This window comes from Ictidomys tridecemlineatus, chromosome 10, assembly GCF_052094955.1.
Source record: "Ictidomys tridecemlineatus isolate mIctTri1 chromosome 10, mIctTri1.hap1, whole genome shotgun sequence".
NCBI classification, from domain to species: Eukaryota; Metazoa; Chordata; class Mammalia; order Rodentia; family Sciuridae; genus Ictidomys; species Ictidomys tridecemlineatus.
The window spans coordinates 137,133,340-137,155,792 of record NC_135486.1 but is presented as its reverse complement, the minus strand read 5'-3'; the positions used below and the strand labels follow the sequence as shown (position 1 = coordinate 137,155,792).

Genomic DNA, 22,453 nt, shown 5'->3' with positions numbered 1-22,453 from the left:
CAGTTTGTCCACCATATACCCCCCACACCACACCTGCCAGGATGGTGCCAGGTCTGGTTAGCTATAGCTTGGCAGGCCTTAGCTTTGTGGCCACACTAGAGTGAAAGGAAGCAGCAGATAGAAAACCTCCAGGCTGCAGGGTTGGAAAGGTCAGGAGAGGCCCTGGGTCTCTCAGAGACCTTTTCCATCCTCAGTAGGGCTGAATCCATATCAATCTTGGCCTTCGCTGACCTAACTGGCCTTCTGCAGCCCAGGACTCAGCTTAATCCTCTAGCCTGTGACTGAAGAATGAATCACAGGACACTGCAATCAGAGTTCCCAAAGCAATAAGGGAGCTGAGAAGCACCAAGGAAAGTCACAATAACAAGGAAACATCTTAGGCAACAAAAGGCATGGGTAACAAAGGAAGCAGGTGCCCCGCAAATCAGGGACAGAATAAAGAAAGGCAGCCAGAGAAGACCTGAGTTGACCATTTCTCAGGGATAACAGGAATGAGTGAGATACACTGAGAGCGGACATCCTGGAACAGCAAAGATAGGGAAGGGTGACCCATGGTGAATCCTCCTAGGCCTCCTCTCCAGGCAAAACTCAAGCCAGCAGGGCACTGTGATGGAGGTGAGAGGCCAGAGAGAGGAGCAGATGGAAAGGCACAGTTAATCTTCAAGGAGTGGGGTGATCTGTCTCCTATCCGCAAACAGGATGAAGGTCAAGACACAAGCTGAGCACAGTGGTCCACACTTCCCAGCATCTTGGGAGGATGAAGCAGGAGGATATCAAGTTCAATGCCAGCGAGGGCACCTTAACAAGACCCTGTCTCAAAAAATTAAAAATGAGCCAGGTGTGGAGGCACACGCCTGTAATCCAGGAGGCTGAGGCAGGAGGATCATTAGTTCAAAGCCAGGCAGGATATGTTCTGAGGCAAAAAGAAGAGGGTTAAAATAACAGGGTGGCAGCCCCTCCCTAATCCTGGAAGCCAGTGGCTGTTTGGTTCCTTGGCCCTCCCAGGGAATGTTGTGCTTTCTGCACTCAGCAACTCAGTGAGACCCTATCTCTAAATAAAATACAAAATAGAGCTGGGGATGTGGCTCAGTGGTCTAGTGCCCCTGAGTTCAATCCTCAGAACAAAAAAGTAAAAAAGAAAAAAAATTAAAAGGGGTGGGGGCTGAGGATGTAGTTCAGTGGTAAAGTGTCCCTGGGTTCAATTGAAAATACACACACACAGGGGTGGTTAGGGGCCTGGGAGATCCCTGGCTCCACCCTACCTGCTACCCAGGAGTTGTCCCCATGGCAGAGAGCAAGCTGGTATGTCCCACCTCTCAGCCCTTCTCTGTCAGTGAGGATTATCTTCTGGGGTGGGGATTATCCCTGCACACCTTCTGGGGCAAGGGAACCTCCTCTGAACATTGAAACCGCTTCCCTCCTGCAAACCCTCCTCCTCCCACATGCTGGAGATGGAGGCTGGACGTGGGCAGGGGTTCCAGGGAATGGCGGTGGGCAGAGACCTGGTGACCCTGTTTGGGTGGTGAGCCATTAGTCTGACGTTGGATAATGGCCCAGAGGTTCCGGAGCGGACGCTGCTCCCTAATGGGCATTAATGGTCCCGCGAACATCACCGGGCCTCCTCTCTCAGACTACACCACGCCTCTATTTGGGTCCCGAAAATGCTGCAGGCGGGACCAGCTCAACGGAAGGAAGGAGAAAAACAGACATCCAGACGCGAGAGGGCGAGAGGAGGCCAGACTAAGCAAGGACCGAAGAGGGAGGAGGGACTGAAAGGGAGAGCAGGAAACTCCCAGCCGCAGAGGCGAGGCCGTCCTCTACCGCTCACCAGGGCCCCGCCCCTCCGGGCTCTACCCCTAGCTTTGGGTGGGAGGCTGTGGTCCGCTACAGCAACCGCGCAGCGCCTCCTGGTGGAAATATGTGGGATTGCATCGTGCGGGAGGCTACTCTGGGTCATCTTTCTACAGGGTCGGGATCAGCCCTGGGGCTGGCTACTTCAGGGTCCTAAATGTGCATGCCATGGTGAGTGATAGGCAGAGAAGCCTGGCCTCTGCCAGCCCCTACACCTTGCACCTGTACCCACCTATCTGACCCAGGGTACCTCTAGACAACTTCACCAACTATCCCAGAACTGTGACCAAATATTTATGGACCACTCTGCACTAGACATTGGCAAGTGTTGGGTAAATATTGCTGAGGCCCAGGGAAACTGGAATTTGTGAACCCTAGCCTGAGAAAGGGAGGCCCAGATTGGAGCAGCCCCTGAAGAGTATTTAGCCCCAGCAGGGGCCCTGGAGTCTTCCTTCAGGGCAGGAGCTCTGGGCTATTCTGCAGTCTGCAGGAGGAAGGAGGGAAGCAGAGGGAGCAATGAACCTGGGTACAGGGCCAACATGAATACTGTCCCATGGGCAGGGGGAGCCTTTGGTGTTCTGTGTGTTTCAGGATGACAAGGTCAGTACACTCATGTTTTGAAAGATCAGGTTTGGTGAGGACTAGAGGCAGGAGTGTGGGAGTGGGCTTGGAGGGAGGAGAGTAGGTCCACCTCATGGGTCCATGATGGCCCCTTTCCCCAGGAGAGAATCTAGGAAAGCACTTCGAGGGGTTCCCCTCCTGTTCAGGGATCATCAGACCAGATCCCAGGGTCTGATGAATCGACCCATGGATTCTTAGGCGGGGGGCAATGCAGACCTCCTTGCCCACCCCATCCCTGAGGCGAATGTGGAATATGAACCTGCCAAGTGGGAGATGCCCTAGCTGCTCCTCATTCAGCCATCTGGGTGAAATGGATATAAATAAATATAGTTGGGATAAATAAATAAGAACTGGGGAGTGGAATAAAAAGGAACACCCACATTTGGGGACCAAGTAGGGAGAAGGATATACCCAAGAGGTCAGAAGGAACTGCCAGAGCAAGGTGCCAGACCTGAAGCCACCTGTCCTCAATCTTTGCTGGTTGGTCCCAGGGGACACCCTACAACATGGCCAAAAGCAAGCTCCAAGGACAGATGGCATCAGGCATAATGAACCAGGCATTTTGAGGTGGGGGGCAGGGCCTAGACTGAAGCATGTCGAAGAGGAGGCAGGAGGCTGGAAAGGAGTGAGAACTCTGACTGGAAATGCAGAGGATGGTAAATGGCAGCGAGGCCCTTGAGGAGAGTGGGTAGGGGAGCTTAGCTTAGGTGGGGTCTTTCCTCCCTAGGAGGAAATCATGGAGATTCCTATTAACCCTTTGGAAGCCTTTGGCTGAAGGGAGGGAGTGAGTTTTAGGAGATCCAGGCTTAAAATTAAGGTGGGGAGATGGGCAAAATATGGGTATGCTGCCTGGGCTGGAGGCAGACCCCACAGTGCTGGGAGACATTCTCTTTAGCCTGGCCAGAGGGCAGATAGAAGGGCATTTGGTGGGGCTTCTGCTGAGCAGATTCACCCACCGTTCCACCTCAGGGATGGGGTGAGGCAAGCAGGTCTGCTTTGTTCCTCACCCCCCATAGGAAGCCGTGAGTCAGTGGGACCTGGTCTGATGATTCCATCCCTGAATAGGAGGGGAACACTCCCAGAGGAGGGGACCCAGACCTCGGCAAAATCTCTGCCTTGCTTTCCCTCATTTCCTTTCTCCCTAAGGACATACATTGCTGCAGCTGGTGGGGGAGGGGCTTTCCCTGGCCCAGGAGAGGGCTCTTGACATTTGCCTCGGCGTGGGCACAGCTATGTGCGCCCTGAAGCAGATGCAAAGTACACAGCCGCGAGGAAAGGGTCACAAGCGGGGGCGCAGATATCAGGTTGGTTTTATTGACCTGGCTGGCTTCAAGCTGCGTGCCTTGGAAGAGCAGCGACTACTTCTGGGTCAGGCGCGGGGTCGCCGTTGGTAGTGAATACTGTCAGGGTGGTTCTGGACCAGGCGGGGGCCGGCGAAGGCAGTTTTCTGCAGCGACCACGGCTGGGCCAGAGACATCTCTCCAAAGTGTCTAAAAAAAAAAAAAAAAAACCAACCAGCAGGTCTCTGAGGAGTGGGCCAAGCACCCTCCACTTGCTGCTGAGGTTGCAGGGTAGAGTGCTTCGCAAACGCCGTTTTGGAGCGCAGTCGGGGATAGAACCAAGGATAGAACCACGGGTTGTTCACTTGGGCACCTGGACTCAGACCTCCCAAGACTCCCCTCGCCGCTGTCTGTTATCCGGGCCTCCTCCCTCTCCGCACTTACCTGGCCGACTCCACAGAGGCCCAGGACTGGAGGTCCAGACGCAGCTTCCGTTCGGCCGCGAGTTCAGGGATGTGCGGGCTCTGGGGCGCACGGGCCGGGAGCCCAGCCCCAGAGCTTTTGCGTTGAGCCTTCCACAGCTCCCGTACCCGCGAGGGAAGCCGGAGGAGAGCGAGAGCGTTACCGGCCGTGGGGCCCGGGGTGAGGGATTCCCAGGTGAGGGTCCCGGCAGCCGGTCTCAGCTCGCGGCGCCATAGGTAGGGCGAACGGCGCAGCCCCATAAGGAGGCCCGCGGCGCGGCCCACGGTGTGGTAGCGAGGACTCGCCACGTGCTTGTACCAGGCTCCGGCGGGCAGCGGGAGCAGGAGCAGGAGCAGCAGAAACGCGAGTAGCGGCCGGATAGCAGGAACCCCCAGCCCCCGGCCCCGCACCCCCGGGCACCACGCCAGGGCGCTCAGATTGACTGCCGCCCAATCGGGCGGACCCGCAACACACAAGTCTGGGTCTGTATGCGAAGAACTGTGGTCTGGAGTGCAGGAGCGCAGGAGGCTAGAGGCAAGGAGTTGGTTCAAGGCGCGGGTGCGACTATAACCGCTGGGTGGCCCCGCCTGGGCCCGCCCCCGAGGTACCTGCTGGGATCCCCAAAGGCCTGAGGCGGGGGAGGAGAAGAGGAAGTCCAAGCTGCTCAGAGCATCTCACTGAGTGACACTCTGGCTAGAACAGCTCTTGTGGCCCCACTGGGGGCGCCCCTGCTTACTCCATCACTTCTGTTCCACCTTCTCTGCCCAGGAGTGGGACTGATGTGGAGGGAACTCTGGGCCTCAGCACAAGGCAGGGGGTCAAGGACAAAGGAATGCTCCCTTGGCCAGAGCTCCTGCACTTGGGGCACTAGCAGAGTAAAGAGAAGGAAGTTGGCAGTTTCATGGGATAGATAACAGGAAAGTGAAGTGGTGGGCACTGGTGACATTCAAGACCTCTCTCTGCAGCTCTTCTCTGAGACTTGTCCTTGTCCTGGTTAATATAGCTCTCAAGTCTCCCCCAACCCATTTCCTCTCTGTAGCAAGACCAATGCTTGGAAACACCAAGTTTGGCCACATCAAGCATTCCTGAGATCTTTAGTTTCCCTAAGGATGAACAGGCAGCCCCTCCTGGTACCCTCAGCCAGAACAGGGCAGGAAAGGGTCTTGCCCATTTCCAGTGCCTCTTCTCTGGTCACAGATCTCTTCCCCTGAGACCACTCCAGTCAATTTCAATGCTTTTTGTTAAGCCAACAATCCGTGATTTGCCCTTTTCTGTGCTGGGAACAGCTTTCCCTTCTGTCTCTACCTGGCAAACTTCTGTGCATCCTCAGGACTCTACTGAAATGGTCCTGGTCTAGGCCTGCCTGAGCTGGTCTTACCCACCCCTCCCAGAGAGTACAGCCTGTTGTGGTCTTTCCTGACATCCAGTCCAGGGTAAATCAGCCCTCAAAATACGGCAACCAGGCAATTCGGGAGTACCCCCTAGGTCTCAGATACCCAGGGATCTTGTTTGAGATCATCAAATACCTTATTTTGACCTTCAAATATTGTCATGAGTGGGCTGGGGATGTAGCTCAGCAACAGAGCCCTGGCTTAGCGTGTGCAAGGCCCTGGGTTTGATCCTAAGCACTACAAAAAACAAACCAACCAAAAAGTCAGTGCGATGAGGTGTCATTATAATAAATTCCATTTTACCAGAGAGAAATTGAAGGCAGAGGAAGAATGACTTGTCCAAGATTATCTGTTTGGCAAACACTGGAAGGAATGAGTTGCAACCCAGACCTCTAGCGGAGAGCCTCAATTTGGGGGAATAAGGGATTCATATCAAAAGGAGCACAGAAGGACTGAGTGGGACAGAGGAAGGTACCCACTTCTAAGGCAGCAGGAGCCAATGGCAGGGGAGGGGGGTATCCTGGCAATCCCCCCAAAGGCCACCCAGAACCACTCAGAACCCGGCCCTGGAGCCTAGTTAACTAGGTTGGAAGCTGTCCCAGGTTTGATGGTGATGGCGGTGGGGGTGGGGGTGGTAAGTGCCACAACCTTTCCTGTTTCCTCCTTTGAAACTGGGGATAGTAATGGTGGCCACCTTGTCATCTTGTCGCATTCACAATCCAGTTGTGGGTCTTAGCACCATGCCTGGCACCCAGTAGTTGCTTATGGATAGGGTCCACTGCTACTGTTGTGAAGGCTGGCCAACCCCCAAGTTGTCAGGGAAAACGCTTCGATGGCGCTGATAAAGGATGCAGGGGAGCCAGCTGCGTGCCTGGATGCTGCGTGCCTGGAGGACCGCGGGGACCAGGCAAGCTCCCAGCCCCCGCCGCCCCGCCGCGCTCCCAGGTGGCCCCTCAACTTTGAAAACCCGCTTTAAGTGTGAGGTGGGCGGGCAGCGCAGCACGACGCTGGCCAGAGCCTGGCTGCCAGAATCCCTAGGCACCAGCTCTCGCTGCGCTCTAGGACCCAGGGGAACTGCAGTCAGGCTGGGAAGGGTCCAGAGCGCCCCCTGGAGGTGGCCTGAGGAACGCGAATCAATATGAAAACATCAATTGTGCTTTATGTGGGATCTACTGATTAAAAAAAAAAAAAAAAAAAAAGGAGTATGGATAAATCTCAAAACCAAAGTGTGGCACAAGGGAAAAACACGCTGCAGCACGACAGTGTGCTGCAGCTTGCTGAGGCTGGGATGCCAGCAACTGGCTCCTCTGTCATGTCTGTGGCTTCAGGGAGTGAAAATATCAGGGTGCACAGAGAGTACAAAGGAGGGGGTGCCTGTCAGCAGGGGTGTGCAAAGGCAGATGGAGGAAGCCCAGGGCTGGGTTAGGGAGCAGAGCACTAGATCACACTCCTAGTTTGAAGTGCAGGGGAGGAGAGGCTCTGTGCCCTGTCCTACCTCAAGCTCACTGGGCTAAGTGACAAAGGCTTATGCTCCCCTGCCAAAGGTTTGGAACCAAAGCTCCACTGGAGGAGGAGTAGCTCATAGGAGCCAGCATCCCCTGGGGCTCCTTTCCTTTCCTTCACACAACAGCCCCTCTTAGAAACCAAGGGGTGGGGCTGGGGCTTTAGCTCAGTGGTAGAAGGCTTGTCTGGTGCTTGTGAGGCACTGGGTTCGATCTTCAGCACCACATAAAAATAAATAAATAAAATAAAGGCACTGGGGTAGGGAGAAAAGCAAGCAAGGGGTGGTGGCTGGGATTCTGCACAGTATCTGGCCCTGAGCAGGAGCTCTGCAGTGAGGATGTGATGCATGAAGAAATCTATTTTGTCATCTTTCTTTCTTTTTATTTTGGTACTGGGTACTGAACCTAGGGTGCTTTACCACTGAGCTACATCCCAGGACTTTTATTTATTTATTTGACACAGGCTCTTGCTTTATTTTATTTTATTTTTGAGAGAGAGAGAGAGAGAGAGAATTTTTTAATATTTATTAGTTTTCGGTGGACACAACATCTTTATTTTATTTTTATGCGGTGCTGAAGATCTAACCCAGCGCCCTGCGTATGCCAGGCGAGTGCGCTACTGCTTGAGCCACATCCCCAATCCCATTTATTTTTTTATATTTTATTTTTTGACACTGGGGATGAATCCAGGGTCTTGTGTGTACTAGGTAAGTGCTCTACCACTGAATTATAACCCCAGCCCTCAAATATACACACACACACACACACACACACACACATACACACATTTTTTTAAGTTGTAAATAGACACAATATCTTCATTTTATTTATTTTTAGGTGGTTCAGGGGATCGAACCCTGTGCTTCACGCATGCTAGGCAAGCACTCTACCTCTGAGCCACAGCCACAGCCTTCAAATATAGATCTTTATACTGGGCATGGTAGCACAATGCCTGTAACCCCAGTGACTCAGGAGGCTGAGGCAGTAGGTTTGCAAGTTTGAGGCAACCTCTGCAACTCAATGAGGCCCTCAACAACACAGTAAGACCCTGTCCCCCCTCCCCCCCCCAAAAAAAAAAAAAGGGCTGGGCATGGTGATACATGTCTGTAATCCCAGCAATTTTGAAGGATGAAGTAGAAGGAATGCAAGTTCAAACTCAGCCTCAACAACTTAGGGAGGCCCTGAGACCCTGTCTCTAATAAGACATGGCTTGCTGGCTAAGTGCCCCTGGGTTCAATTCCTGGTACAAAAAAAAAAAAAAAGGCAGGGATTGGAGATGCAGTTCAGTGTTAAAGCGCATTTGGTGGGGGCTGGAGATGTGGTTCAAGCGGTATCGCGCTCACCTGGCATGCTTGTGACCTGGGTTCGATCCTCAGCACAACATACAAACAAAGATGTTGTGTCTGCCGAAAACTAAAAAATAAATATTAAAAAATTCTCTCAAAAAAAAATTCTCTCTTTCTTCTCTCTCTCTCTCTTAAAAATAAATAAATAAAGCACATCTGGGGTTCATTCCTTAGTACCAAAACAACACACACATTCTTTTGAGGGTTTCCTCTATCTCTTTAGGTCTGTCTGTTTTGGTAGTGTCTTCCACTCTGCACTCTGCTTTCCTTATAGGTCTGCAGGGCCTTGGCTCTCACTTGAGAAAACCCTACAATACTGAAAGTACTTTTTGTGGGGACAGAACTTGCAGAATGGTGGGTTTTGCTGTCAGTAGATGGGTAGCAGGCAGCTTTTCTAATGGGGTGGAGCTGGTCCATTTCTCCAGCAGAAAATCCTCCCCTAATCCTAACCCTCTCCTACTGAGGGTAGATGGATACAGAGAGAAGGTTGGGAGGAGGGCTCAGGTTCCCAGCTCAAAGCATAGACTTCCATATACTCCTGCTTGCAGTCCCCCACTTCAGCCCACCTCCATAGTTCTGAATGAAACTTCTCATTAGGGCTCCCCAGAGGGTGTTAGGATGTTCTGTAAAATAAGTCACTTTCCTTCATCTTTTGTCATTCCAAAAATGTGTTTATATCCTTCTCTGTGCTGGTAGACTAATAGCTTTTTAAACTGTATCACTGTCCTTTTAGTGGGGTTTTGTGGAGGTGAGATGGCATCTGCATGCAGCCATTATTCCTGGTTTAATTGGTATGGTGACCTACTTTGCAAATGAGGAAGTTATTGGTCTCAGAGAGCCAACAAAGGTCACCAGAGGACCTCAGAAGTGGCAGAACTGGGGTTCAGAGACCATTTCCGTCTGATTCCGAGTTCATTCCCCCACAGCTGCTCTTTTCTTGACAGGTTTGGATCTAGACCTGCCTCCCTTCATTGCAAAGGCAGGGAGGAGGCCCCCCCAAACAGATGCAGAAACCTGAAGCCCCGGACTTGCCACCATCCATTCAAACATTCCCTGCACTAGGCCCCAAGCCCTGCTAGGTGTGATGAGCTACCAAGAGGACACGAGATCCCTTCTCTAGTGGGATGGCTTTATGAATAGGTATCTGCCTCTGCTTAGGAAGTTGGGGCGGGTGCCAAGTGAGAAGCTTGGGTGTGTTCCTGCTGGAGAGAGGTGGTGGGTTCCTGACAAGGTTACTAAATTAATTATTTTTTTTGTGTTGCTGGGTATCTAACCCAGGGACTGGGCATTCTAGGTAAGCGTTCGCCTCTAAGCCAGAGTTAAGCCCTGGCTCTTAGACTTAAATAAAAACACAGGACCCCAAATTAAATTTGGATTTCAAATAAACACAGGCTTTGATACTTTAGTACAAGTATGACCCATCAGTATTTGAGCGATACTTACACTAAAACACTCTTCGTGGTTGGTGTGAAACACGCTCGGTGTCCCTTGCATTGGGACCCCCGGTGGGGAAGACTGACGGGCAGAGGTCCTCCGAGCAGCCAGCGCTGGCTAGAGCGGCCGGTGCTGGAACGACGATCTAGCGGGCGCCTGGCCTAGACGGAAGTTGTGGCGCGCACTTCCGTCGGGCGGGGCGGTTGCCGGGCGGGGCGGTGACGTCGCCCGGAAGGGGCGGGCCCTCCGGGAGCCAGGCCGCGCCGCGCCGGCCGGGAGGGGGCCGAAGCCGGGCCATGGCGGCGGCGGCGGGCGCCGAGGGGCGGCGCGCGGCCCTGGAGGCGGCGGCGGCGGCGGCGGCGGCGACGGCGCCCGAGCGGGGCGGCGGGAGCTGCGTGTTGTGCTGCGGGGATCTGGAGGCCACGGCGCTGGGCCGCTGCGACCATCCGGTGTGCTACCGCTGCTCCACCAAGATGCGGGTGCTGTGCGAGCAGCGCTACTGCGCCGTGTGCCGCGAGGAGCTGCGCCAGGTGCGCCGGGGACCGTGCGGCGAGGCGCGGCGGGAGGGGCGGTCCCAGGGCTCTGCCTTCCCGCTGTCCGCCGCTCCCCGAGGAGGCCTGGGTGCCGCCCGGGCGGGGTCGCGACCACCCGGCCGACTGTGGTGTCTGGTGGGAGGTAGGCAGAGGCCGAGCGCGGGGATTAATAGCGATCCCCGTGGGGACCGACCCTGGGTACTTCCCCCCGTACCCCGTCCGCAGGTTGGGGCAGGATCTGGTCGAGAGCGTCCTGACCCATCCTTCTATGGGAGTTAAGCCCTCTGCAGGTCTCAATGGAGTGAAGACAGTCAGGAGGAGCCTCCAGGGGTAGGCTCCTGCAAGCAGATGACCCTGGAAGCAGAGGCGTGAACTGTGGGCATTTAAAACCTCGCTGGGTTTATGGGCCCCATTGATGATCCGAAGCCAACTTCTAGCACGGACGTTTTTCATTTGTAGAGTGGAGGTGACCTGACTCCTCCCGATGCTTGGCTGTTGGGGATAAAAGCGCTAGAAAGTTTTCCCCTTCTTGCCAGTTCCAGCTTTGAGGCTTTCTTTCAGAGTGGAGGGGAGATGTTTCTGACTATGTCCAGACTTGGAAGCCCTCTAGGGGTCAGAGGCCACATGCAGCTTTTCCCCACAATCCCAGAAATGCCAGCTGCTGTCTGGGAGCATCCGGCTGGATCTCCCTTGGTTTGATGCCCTTAGAGATCTGTTTGCTTTCAGCATTGTGAAATTCCCCTGGTTTGTTCATGGAAGGCTTCAGTTGGTGACGTCTGCCAGGGAATCTGAGTTTCTTTTCCTTAAAAGTGACACAGAGACAGCAGTGTTGAGGATAGGTTCTTTTTTTTTTTTTTTTTTTAAAAAGGCATTTTCTCAGCCTGGTGGTGCATACCTGTAATCTCAGCTACTCAGGAGGCTGAGGCAGGAGGATTATAAGTTTGAAGCAGCTTGGTCAACTGAATGGGGCCTTGTCTCAAAATAAAAAGAACTGGAGTGTAGCTCAGTGATAGAGCACTTGCTAGCATAGATGCGGCCCTGGGTTCAATCTCTAATACTACCAAAAAAAAAAAAAAAATTACAACAAATGCATTTATGTGAAAGGAACCAAAGAGATGCTGGAATCCAGTGAGCAATTCCCTAGACACTTACTCTGCCCAACTGGAAAAAGCATTGGGGAATACTGTTAGTCTCTAATGTGGTGGAAAGAGACAGACACAGATGGGGAAAGATTTGGGATGCGGGAAGAGTCAGGGAAACCCTTGTCCTGTGGCTTACTCAGAGGATACTTTCCAGTCTTGGCCAGGTTTTCCTGTAGCTTCCTTCCAGGAAAGAAGGCACTGTGCAGATCTTTATACATGAGGTCCTAGCCTTGCTTTGGTCTTTGGAAGTGAATGAACACCCACATATGGCCACTAAAGCCAGCATCTGTCCTCTCATTCCTGTGGGCCCCACACCCTTCAAGAGATTTGTGGCAGGGGCTGTTGATATGAGCTGTCAGCAGGCCCTGGCTGGGTGTGGTTTGGCACAGGGTACCCCTCTGCGAGCCTGAGCTTCCTCTGGTCTGCCCCACATTGCTGGGGGGTGGGGGAGGGTCCTGGGACTTTGCTGCTTGATGCCACTGCCCAGCTTGCTTGGTCCTCTCTTCTCCATCCATAATGTTTCCTACCTACTCGTGGACTAGAAGCTTCACCCTCACCTTTCCTTTTTCCTTGCTTAGTCCAGCCCTATCCTCTGAGTATGTCCTGTGTCCTGGGCCTGCTCAGGAATCCCACAGTGACCCTAAACCCCTGAACTCTGCTCTTGATTGACCCTCCCTTTTGGAACTAAGTCTGTGAAAACTGGGAGGAAAGCAAGCCTAACTGCTATGTGAAACCAGCAGGCTTGACTTTCTGGTTAATTCCGGGTATCTTTACCTTCTATGTACAGTCCCTGTTGTTGGAGGGGGGGTACTGGGAGCAGCAGGGAGCAGATGCAGCACAGCCTGTCAGCTACTGGTCATCTGGGTGTGTGGCAGGTGCTTGCAGTGGAAGTTGAGGTGGGTTGCTGTTTGATGAGACAGCAGAAGCCCAGCTTTTTGTGGGTGATGAAGCCCCTCCCTGAGATCTTGTCCTTCCTTGGATGCACCTTTTTCATGGGCCATTTCCTGCAGTTGTGCCTCACTCTCCACCTTGTCCTGTCACTGGTGTTGTTACAGGAGTCCTAATGGCCCCTGTAGGCCACCAGTGCTGCCACACCCCCATCTCACAGGCTGGAAATGGGAGGGAAGGGCTAAAGGCCAGCCCAGGTTTACCCCAAGGCCCAGGTCAGCAGGCAGGACCTGATGACTCAGATTATACTTTTCAGTTGTTAGTGCTCCTCCTTGTAGTTCTGCATTCCTGGCTCTCTGTAAGGTTAGCCCTGCTCTTGTCCCCAACTAGGCTCCTTGAGGATTTGGACTCTTCAGGTGGTCTCTGAAGTGATATCCAGCAGCCTCCACCTTTTCGTTCTTCTACACGTGGGGTTACCCTTTCCGGGGACTGGTCCCTCATCATGCTTCTTCCTGTTTGTACTTGTATCACGTGTCCTTTTGTCCACTCTTCACTTTTTTTTTTTTTTTTTTAATAGTAAGGATTAAACCCAGGGGTGTTTAACCACTCCCCAGCCCTTTTTTATAGTTTATTTAGGTCTCACTAAGTTGTTTAGGGCCTTGCTAAATTGCTGAAGCCGACTTTAAATTTGCAGTCCTCCTGCCTCAGCCTCCTGAGGTGCTGGGATTATAGGCATGTGCCACCATGCCTAGGTTTCTCTTCATTCTTTAATGAATGCCTCCTGCATTCTGGGAATGAGGAGTCACAAGGCCCCTAGGCAGACACTCTGATCCAGAAATCCCCGCTTCTCCTCAGTCATTTATTGCATAGCCCACCCAGAGCTCCCCAGAATGGCCCAGCCTCATCTCTAGGACTAGCCTGACCTCTGTCCTCACACCTGTGACCTTCTCCCATGGGTGATCTAGAGCTGCCATCTCCCTGCCTTGTTTCTTTCCCTTTGAAGCCCCAGGCCAGTCATCTCCCACTAGTTTCCTTGTTCCTCCGACCCCAGCCTGGCCTCAATCAAGTATCTGCAGGGATGGAGGGTCTTGCAGGTTAGATCCCTGGTATATTCCTGCCTCTCCTTGGCCTAGTCACTGTGCCCTTGTGCTTGTCCTTGTTCAGACACTTGCTGCCTCCTCCCCATCTGCTAGAGATGGGGATTCTGGCCACACCAGCTGCACTGTTGTGCCATCATTCGCTCATCAGGTGTGGATGGACAATCCTGATCTCCCTGCTTGTTGGGGTGGGGGCGTGGCAGGTCTTCCTATCTCTTTCCTATAGCCTTAACCACAGCTAGCTTTTCTTTAAAATTTTTTTTTTAATATTTATTTTTTTTTTTAGTTCTCGGCAGACACAACATCTTTGTTGGTATGTGGTGCTGAGGATCGAACCCCGGCCGCACGCATGCCAGGCGAGCGCGCTACCGCTTGAGCCACATCCCCAGCCCCACAGCTAGCTTTTCCTTGTGGCATTGTGGTTCCAGATCTGCTAGCCCTTATTCTCCTACCTTGGGCTCGAATTACCCACGGCCCCTTTCTCAAGCCTTTTCGTGTGGTTCCAGTCCATGAGCCAAACTAGTGCCCCCTTCCCCGTCTTTCAGCCTGGTCAGGAGAGCTGAATGCTCTGGGATCTGCTGGACCTTTAGTGCTTGCCCCCACCTGCTCTGCAAATGGACCCTGCATGCAGACTTTGCTCAGGGGCCTCTTGACACCCATCACTCACTTTGTTGTGCTACTTGATCCTGTCACCTGAGTGATATGAGGTGGTACGGGCCTGATATCCTTGTACATGCACTGCAGTCCCTCTACCCCAGAGCCTTCACAAAGGGCACTGTTGGGCTCCTGGTCCCATCTTGTCCCAAGCTGCCATATGGTCTTTCTGCCTCCCCTGACCTGCACCTTCCCTGGCCTCAGAGGCTATCCACAGAGCTGTTTTATGGGTGTGCCGAGGGCCAGCATTTTAGGGCATGGATGCCAGGGTGTACACCATGGCAAGGATAGAGAAGTCAGTCCCCTCAGTGTGCCCTGGTGCCATCAGCACATAGGCAGCACCCTAACAGAACAGCAGTAGAGACTGGCTGCCCAGAAAGGGTGCCCACAACCCCAGGGCAGATGGGGCTCTTCCATAGGAGCCTGAGATGCCATCAAGGACAGAACTGAATGCGTAACTAAGAAGGGTGCCAGAGTGGATGGGGGCGTCCTGGCGCGGCTCTCTGCTGGAGAAGGAAGTCATTTCTCTGCTATGTCTGTTGGGCGTGGATGCTTTTTGGCAGCCTCAGGGAGTTTCCTTGGGCTGCTCTTCTGGCTGCCTTGTTGAAGATAAAGACTTCTAGATCAGCCTTGTGTGCTGCCTTAAGAAGCTGAGGGGGTGTGACCCTGCCTGGTGTCCCGGAGTCCCCGCAGACATTCACAGGAGCTCTTATTCTGAGCGGCATCTTGGGGGCCCATGGTCACCTGCACCTAGTGGGTACTTGTCTTGAGATGTAGCCTGGGAGCATTTAGAAAGCAGAGCAAGGCACCAGCTGCACCAAGGCAGATTGCAGGACACCAGCCAGCACAGGGCCTGGGGACCTTCCCACACAGAGCCTGAGGACCTGCCAAGGAATGAGAAAACTAGAGATATAAGGGGACCCTGCTGTGATTTCCAGCTTTTGTGATTTGGGCCTTTGGGATGGATCTGTGACTACCACTTAAAGATGGTTGCAAGAGGCCATCTGCAGAGAAGGCACCAACCTGGGCTCAGCACATGGCAGAGGACACAGAATCAGACTCCCACCCAGCCTTCCCCTGGGTAACAAGGAGAAGAAAAGCCTCCTGTTCCCCAGGATAGGTGGGGTAATGGGGCAGACCTGGTCTTGGTGTCCTCTCCTTTAAGTGTGTCATGGCAGAAGTGGAGTTGAGTTCTTCTGGCTCTCCCCCAAACTTTCCAGGGAACCAGCTTGGTCACCCTAGTGCTGGTGGCAGTATATGGCCATGAGCCTGCATGGGGTTCATTCTTCCTGGCAATTCTGAGCTGCCTGGAGTTCATGTCCATTCTGGTCCCAAACATTTTCCTTAGTTAAACCCCAACATAACAGGGATGACCTTGATGTGGCCTTTCCCAAGATAAGGATGTCTCCCAGGTGCTGGTAAGGCCTCAGTGTTATCAGGGCTAGGCTGAGGTGCATAACCAGCACTTGGCTCAGGGAGCAGTGGCAGAGAGGAGACACTTAGAGAGTGTGATGGCAAGAGTCACTGTGGGGCTGGGCTCGGTGGCGCACACTGTGATCCCAGTGACTCAGGAGGCTGAGATAGAAGGATTGTAAGTTCAAAGCCAGCCTCAGTAACTTATTGAAGTGCAAAGCAACTTAGTGAGACCCTGTCTCTAAGTAAAATACAAAAAGGGCTGGGGATGTGGCTCAGTGGTTAAGTGCTCCTGAGCTCAATCTCTGGTACCCCCCCCCCAAAAAAAAAGTCACTATGGGAGTGGACCACTAAGGGTCCTCACCATAGAGATTTCATGAAGGAAACAGGGCGTCAGGGAGAAAGGCCTAAGGCTGTAGAGGACTAGGCCATGCTGGTTGAACTGGGATTAGGGTCTCACCATCTGATTGTAGTCTGGTGCAGAAGGCCTGTGGAGCACCACAAGGCCAGTGACTTTGCCCCCAGCCTTTACAGGAAGGGAGAGAAGAGGTGTCCTCCAGCAGGTACTAGTGACCCCTGAGACTTGGCCTGATGCAGAGGTTCCACACCAACCTGCTGGCCATGCCCAGCTCTTCCCTGTTCCCAATTCAGCCCCTAATGACAGGCAGGTGTGGTTCGACATGTCAGTCCCCTGGGAGCACTTTTCCCTTGATATTATGGAAACATGGGGGAGGGTTGCTGATGGAGGATGACCAGGCCTTGACACTGTTGCATCCTACTCCAGCAATTTTTATTATTTTCTTAGTTACTGTCTGGAACTTATTCTTCCCTGCTCCCTGTCACAGCTATTCAATGCTCAGCCTTTCTGAGTGCCTGTCCCTGTTGCTCTAGGGTGCTATTGTGCTGCCTCCTGGTGGAGAGTCTGGGTATTGTGTCGTTGTCCCTGCAGCATCCTGGGTGGCTTGGGATGGGAGAAGAGGCTAGGACTAGCCTGGGAACCCAGGCTGCTGCCTGCTTTGGGCCCTGAGGACTAGCCCCTGTCTGCTGCATCCACAGACATCCCATCCAGGTCCTGCTTAGCACTGTCTCACTTTTGTCTGTAGGTGGTCTTTGGGAAGAAGCTTCCTGCCTTTGCCACAATCCCCATCCACCAGCTGCAGCACGAGAAGAAATATGACATCTACTTTGCAGATGGAAAGGTGTTTGCATTGTACAGGTGAGGCATCCTTAGCCAGATGGTCTGCAGCTGCCCTGTGTGTGTGTGGCCCTTTGTGGTGGGGGTGGGTTTTTCCCTCCTGTTCTCTTCACATCCCTGAGGTGTAGCTGATGTCAGGGCCAGGTCCTCCAGGGGTCAGCTGAATGATGTTGGGTAGGCTGCTTCCCGTTCTGAAACTTAGAGTCCTCTCCTGTGAGAGGGAGCTCCCAAATCCCCCACCTAGTTTGGCAGTGGAGATGGCAGGGGTGGGCATAGCCTCTGCTGCCTGGGGGCCATAAATCTATGGCACTAAAACTGAGTGGCCCCCTCCCTGGCCCAGGGCTGGAATTAAGCATTGTACTCTATATTTATTGTCTTCCTGACTGCTAGATAGGGGCCTGGTGAGTGGCCCTGCTCTGGGCAGCAACAATGAGTGCCTGGCATGGTGGGTGGCTCTGGTGTCTCCCTAGGCAGCTGTTGCAGCATGAGTGCCCGCAGTGCCCCCAGCTGCCGCCCTTCGGCCTCTTCGGGGACCTGGAGCAGCACATGCGGAAGCAGCATGAGCTTTTCTGCTGCAAGCTGTGTCTGAAGCACCTCAAGGTGCGCCTGCCCTGGGAATGGGGCTATCCTGGTATGTGGGGGGGGGTGCATGGAGGCCAGACAGCTACGCGGGATCCTCACTGGCTGCTGCAACCCAGGACAACTTGACCTCCCAGAGTATCAAGGCTGCCTGGGCAGGGAGGAGTGCCCATCGGGTCCTTGGATCTGCCAACCCCTGGTGCTTGGGACTTTGGGGCCATTGGAGCCTGCTCTTTGCCTTTGCTCCTCCACTGCTAGCCAGCAGGAAGAGGTAGGCCAAGCTACCACCCCATGCCCAGTCCCTGTTCTCTGCAGATCTTCACATATGAGCGCAAGTGGTACTCACGCAAGGACCTGGCTCGGCACCGCATGCAAGGGGACCCTGATGACACATCACACCGTGGACACCCACTCTGCAAGTTCTGTGATGAACGCTACCTGGACAATGATGAGCTGCTGAAGCACTTGCGCCGAGACCACTACTTCTGTCACTTCTGTGACTCGGATGGGGCTCAGGACTACTACAGGTGGGCACACAAAGGTGCCCCTAGGCCTAGCTGGGCATGGCTAGTGCCTTCAGCTACTGGAGTTCTTGCTGACTCCCCTTGCTCCCTGTTTCTGGCAGCGATTATGCATACCTGCGCGAGCACTTCCGGGAGAAGCATTTCCTGTGTGAGGAGGGCCGCTGCAGCACAGAGCAGTTCACCCATGCCTTCCGCACTGAGATCGACCTCAAGGCGCACCGGACTGCCTGCCACAGCCGCAGCCGTGCTGAGGCACGCCAGAACCGCCAGATTGACCTGCAGTTCAGCTTTGCACCACGGCACTCACGACGGAGCGAGGGTGAGTCAGACGCCTGCAGGCTCCAGCTTGGCCTGGGTGCCCTAGGGCTTGGCACCTGCTCTGCAGGCCTCAGACCCAGGTTCCCATCTGACTTACCATGTTTCTGCTGGGGATGAGGGACATGCCCACTAAGCATCCATAGCCTCACTCACCCACAGTTCCTGAGCACCTGAGACCACTGTGACAGCTGCTGCCCTTTGGGTCTCTAGGTCACTATGGTTTAGTCCTGCCCTCTGTGGATCTTGCCCTGGGGCTGTGGGGCATGGGCCTCTCTCTCTGTGCTGTTTGCATGACTTGGCACTGCATGCTGGAAGTGCCTCTCCCCAGACTCATAACTGTGGGGGCTGGGGAAGCCTGTGCCATCTAGGCCAAAGCATTGGTCTCAGTGTGGCCTGGACAGCAGGTCTTTCAGTCCTGCTGCCTGCCAGGGCCCCAGATACTGACAGTCTGTGCTGACCACAGGGGTCGTCAGTGGTGAAGACTACGAGGAGGTGGACAGGTACAACCGCCAGGGTCGAGCGGGCCGGGCCAGCGGGCGTGGAGCCCAGCAGAACCGCCGAGGAAGCTGGAGGTACAAGAGGTGGGAGGATTTGCGTGCCGCTGACTTTCTTCTGCCACCATCCCTAGGTGGTGGCCATGGCTGGCAGCCCAAATGAGAGTAGGCATGGGATCGGGGGACTCTAGCCAGAGGTCCTGGGGGTCCTGAATCTTTCAATAGGGTCCACTCAGCATCCTCAATGAGCAGTTTCTTTCTTTTCCCTTCAGTGTTAGCCAGAGACACCCAGAACAGGTGTGGTGGAAGTGGTGAAAGGGCCTGTGTCACTGAGGAAGTCAGCACAGTTGGGCCAGGAGGGACCCTTACAACAGGCTGCCCCTGGGCCTCACCCAGCCTGAGGCCACCCTTGCCATCCTAGGGAAGAAGAGGACCGAGAAGTGGCAGCCGCCATCCGGGCCTCAGTGGCTGCGCAGCAAGAGGAGATCCGCAGGAGCGAGGACCGGGAGGAGGTTGGCAGGCCTAAGAAGGAAGAGGCAGTAGCTCGGGGGCCTGAGGAGCCCCGCGGCCCCCGGCGCCTAACCCGAGCTCAGGGTGAAGGCCCAGGTAAGCCAGGCCAGCCTGTTGGCAGGCCCAGCCCTAGGAGGGGAGCAGGCAGCTCCTGGCCAGCTTGGAGCCCAGGACTATGAGGGCCCTTCCCAGGGGGTGGGTAAACATTTTGTGTTCTCCATTCCTTCAGAGCCACCCCTACATCCTGACCTGGTGTCCTTTCCTGTCTCTTAGGCCCCAAGGAAGCCTCGACAAATGGTCCTGCGAGCCAAGAAGACTGCCCAGGCCCAGGCCCTGGGCCTACCCCTCCAAGGTGTGTATGGGAACTGGGATCGGGGGACTCTAGCCAGAGGTCCTGAGGGTCCTGAATCTTTCAATAGGGTCCACTCAGCGGGGGGGGGGGGAGCAGCACCTGTGGTGGGTAGTGCAGGGCCAGCCAGGACCTGCTGAGCCACTAACCACCACTTCCCTCCCTGGACCTAGCACCCTCCTGCTATCTACTCCAAAGCTCAAAGATGAGGACTTCCCCAGTCTCTGTGCTTCTACTTCCTCCTGCTGCACAGCGGCAGTCCCAGGTCCTATGGGGCTAGCGCTGGTGTATCCTGGTCCCGCCAGGGGCAGAAACACCTTCCAGGAGGAGGACTTCCCTGCCCTGGTATCCTCTGCATCCAAGCCCAGCACCGCCCCGCCAAGCCTCATCTCTGCCTGGAACAGCAGTTGCAGCAAGAAGGGGGCTCCACCCACTCCAGGGGCCCAGGCTGCTGGCGGGAGTAGCCAGACCTCTAGGAAGGCTGGGAAGGGGAGCAGGGGTGGACGAAAGGGTGGCCTGCCCCCTACAGAGGAGGAGGGCAGTGGCCTTGGTGCCCAGGAGCTGCGGAGCATGCCCACTGGGGCAGCTGCCTCTCTGCTGGGGCCAGCCTCCACGCAGACTTCCACCAAGGTTGGCAAGAAAAAGAAGGTGGGCTCTGAGAAGCTTGGTGCCACACCATCCCCACCATTGCCCTCTGACCGTACCCCAAAGCCTCCTGGGGCTGAGCAGGCCCCTGAAGCTCCTGTGAGTAGAGCAGAAGGGCCAGTAGGTGTCATCGTCAATGGACACACAGAGGGGCCGGCCCTGGCACGGAGCACCCCCAAAGAACCCCCGGGGCTCCCAAGGCCCCTGGGGCCCCTTCCCTGCCCCACGCCCCAGGAAGACTTCCCAGCACTGGGAGGCCCCTGTCCACCCAGGATGCCTCCTCCCCCAGGTATGAGCACCCAGCCCTGGCCAATCCCTTGGGTATCTGGGAGGGGCCAGGGTAGTAGCATGAGACTGGAGGCAAGGAACACAGTCAGGTGTGAAGTGTAGAGCAGATGTCCAATTGCCCAGTGCAGAGAGCCTGTGCGCTGCTGTCCAGCTGTCTGGGCCCAGTCTGGGTGTAGATGCACCATCCCTGACCCAGGTCACCTTGAGTTGCCACAAATCACTACTTAACCTCTTTGTCCCTTTTCTTCCTATGAAATGGGCCTTGTCATGCTGAAAGCCCATGAGCCAGGGTTGCTACTCAGTGAGCCCACAATATGTGGGCCTGTTCTAGGGGGAGGTGTGGCCTGTGGATAGGAGGCTCACACAGTGGGCTAGGCAGTCTGTGGGAAGTGTGGCCAGCAAGGGCCATGTCCTGAGATCTTGTGCCACCTTGCAGGCTTCAACACTGTGGTGCTCCTGAAGGGTACACCACCCCCGCCCCCACCTGGCCTGGCGCCTCCTGTCAGCAAACCGCCCCCTGGCTTCTCCAGCCTCCTGCCCAGTCCCCACCCAGCCTCTGTCCCCAGCCCCACCACTACCACCACTACCACCACCACAAAAGCGTAAGTGTGCTAGGCTGCCTGGCCTTTTGCCACGGGGATGCTGGCAGAAGGGTACCTCCCCCAGCCATCAGAAAAGCTGAAGCCTCCTCCTGTCTTGACCCCAGACCCAGGCTGACACCCACACCACGGGCCTATTTAGTCCCTGAGAACTTTCGGGAGAGGAACCTGCAGCTCATCCAGTCTATCAAGAATTTTGTGCAGAGCGACGAGGCCCGCTTCAGCAAGTTCAAGAGCCATTCGGGGGAGTTCAGACAGGTAAGGTGGGCGATGGGGTGACAAGGCTAGGCTGTCTTCATCTGGACCTGGGCCTGGGTGGAAGCCACCAGCTGTTGCTCTCTGGGTGGCAGGGGATGATATCCGCAGCCCAGTACTACAAGAGCTGCCGAGACCTGCTTGGGGAAAACTTCCAGAAGATCTTCAGTGAGCTGCTGGTGCTGCTGCCTGACACAGCCAAGCAGCAGGAACTGCTGTCTGCACACACGGACTTCCGCAGCCGTGAGAAGCCACCAGGCACCAAATCTAAGAGGAACAAGAAGAGCGCGTGGCAGGCCAGCACCCAGCAGGTGGGCCTGGACTGCTGTGTGTGCCCCACCTGCCAGCAGGTGCTTGCACACGGCGACGTCAGTAGCCACCAGGCGCTGCACGCTGCCCGGGACGATGACTTCCCCTCCCTTCAAGCCATTGCCAGGATCATCACGTAGCTCCTGCCAGTGTAGGCAGGAGCTGTCACACCTGTGCACCTCTTTCTCCTTCCTTCCTCCTCCTGGCTGCTAGGTAGCCAGGTAAGGCCCTGGTGAGGCTGCTGCTCAGGCCTCTTGGTTGGCCAGGCCTGCCCAGGGGGTCATCAGGAAGGTCCAGCACACCATCATGCAGAAGTTCCATTCCCTGCTCAGCAGTGGGCTGTTCTTGGTTTGTATTCTTGTGCTTTTGGAAAGTGCCAGAGGAGGGAAGGGCTGGGATGTCAGGACCTGTGCTTATGGTCACAACCAGAGGCCTTTGTGGCCCAGACTGGGCCCTGCTGAGCCTAAGCTGAAAGCTGTGGATCCCCGGTGCTGGAGCTGGATGTCGAGTGTGTCGTGTGAACAGTTCATAATTCAAGAGTGTTCGGGATTAAAAGCAGACAAAATTGTGCTATTTGAAGTTGAATCTTTGTATGAGACAAGCTGAATCTGGGATCTCAAGTTGCCTCTGACCTTTTATAAGACAGTTTATCTTCAAATAAATTTATTTTGCAGTACTGCACATGGCTGGTGTCCCAAGCTTCTCTGCCTTCTGAGCATACCCTGAGGCTGGGGCACTCAGACTCAGGCCGGCTACTGAGCACAGATGTAGAGG

The 22,453-nt window shown here is 54.9% G+C and overlaps 2 protein-coding genes across 4 annotated transcripts; one reads left to right on the top strand and one right to left on the bottom strand.

Annotated features, from left to right (window-relative positions):
* Nucleotides 1-3,765: 3,765 nt before the first annotated feature.
* On the bottom strand, nucleotides 3,766-10,185 carry Npw (neuropeptide W). The gene is made up of 3 exons (XM_078024732.1): nucleotides 10,073-10,185; nucleotides 4,197-4,889; nucleotides 3,766-3,962 (listed from the first exon to the last, which is right to left on the bottom strand). Exons 1-3 carry the CDS (start codon nucleotides 10,183-10,185, stop codon nucleotides 3,842-3,844), a joined length of 927 nt encoding a protein of 308 aa, XP_077880858.1. The 3' UTR covers nucleotides 3,766-3,841.
* On the top strand, nucleotides 10,169-22,360 carry Znf598 (zinc finger protein 598, E3 ubiquitin ligase). Of its 3 annotated transcripts, none has more exons than XM_078024421.1 (12): nucleotides 10,169-10,417; nucleotides 16,718-16,830; nucleotides 17,280-17,409; nucleotides 17,704-17,915; nucleotides 18,014-18,231; nucleotides 18,694-18,802; nucleotides 19,146-19,330; nucleotides 19,508-19,586; nucleotides 19,757-20,517; nucleotides 20,953-21,118; nucleotides 21,223-21,373; nucleotides 21,466-22,360. In XM_078024421.1, exons 1-12 carry the CDS (start codon nucleotides 10,184-10,186, stop codon nucleotides 21,817-21,819), a joined length of 2,712 nt encoding a protein of 903 aa, XP_077880547.1. In that variant the 5' UTR covers nucleotides 10,169-10,183; the 3' UTR covers nucleotides 21,820-22,360. The 3 variants fall into 3 exon arrangements, with proteins under 3 accessions (XP_077880547.1, XP_077880548.1, XP_013219454.3); XM_078024422.1 differs by having other exon boundaries at nucleotides 18,694-18,811; nucleotides 19,889-20,517; XM_013364000.4 differs by having other exon boundaries at nucleotides 18,694-18,811.
* The last annotated feature ends 93 nt before the right edge of the window (nucleotides 22,361-22,453 follow it).

Bases quoted from the DNA above. Each gene is read 5' to 3' on its own strand.
- Znf598 (XM_013364000.4), top strand. From the start codon at position 10,184: ATGGCGGCGGCGGCGGGCGCCGAGGGGCGGCGCGCGGCCCTGGAGGCG. The intron at 16,831-17,279 runs GTGAGGCATCCT...GTGTCTCCCTAG, and splicing joins AAGGTGTTTGCATTGTACAG to GCAGCTGTTGCAGCATGAGT. The intron at 17,410-17,703 runs GTGCGCCTGCCC...TGTTCTCTGCAG, and splicing joins TGTGTCTGAAGCACCTCAAG to ATCTTCACATATGAGCGCAA.
- Npw (XM_078024732.1), bottom strand. From the start codon at position 10,185: ATGGCCCGGCTTCGGCCCCCTCCCGGCCGGCGCGGCGCGGCCTGGCTC. The intron at 4,890-10,072 runs GTGCGCGCCACA...TGTCACTCAGTG, and splicing joins AACCGCCCCGCCCGACGGAA to AGATGCTCTGAGCAGCTTGG. The intron at 3,963-4,196 runs GTAAGTGCGGAG...TTTTTTTTTTAG, and splicing joins GCCTCTGTGGAGTCGGCCAG to ACACTTTGGAGAGATGTCTC.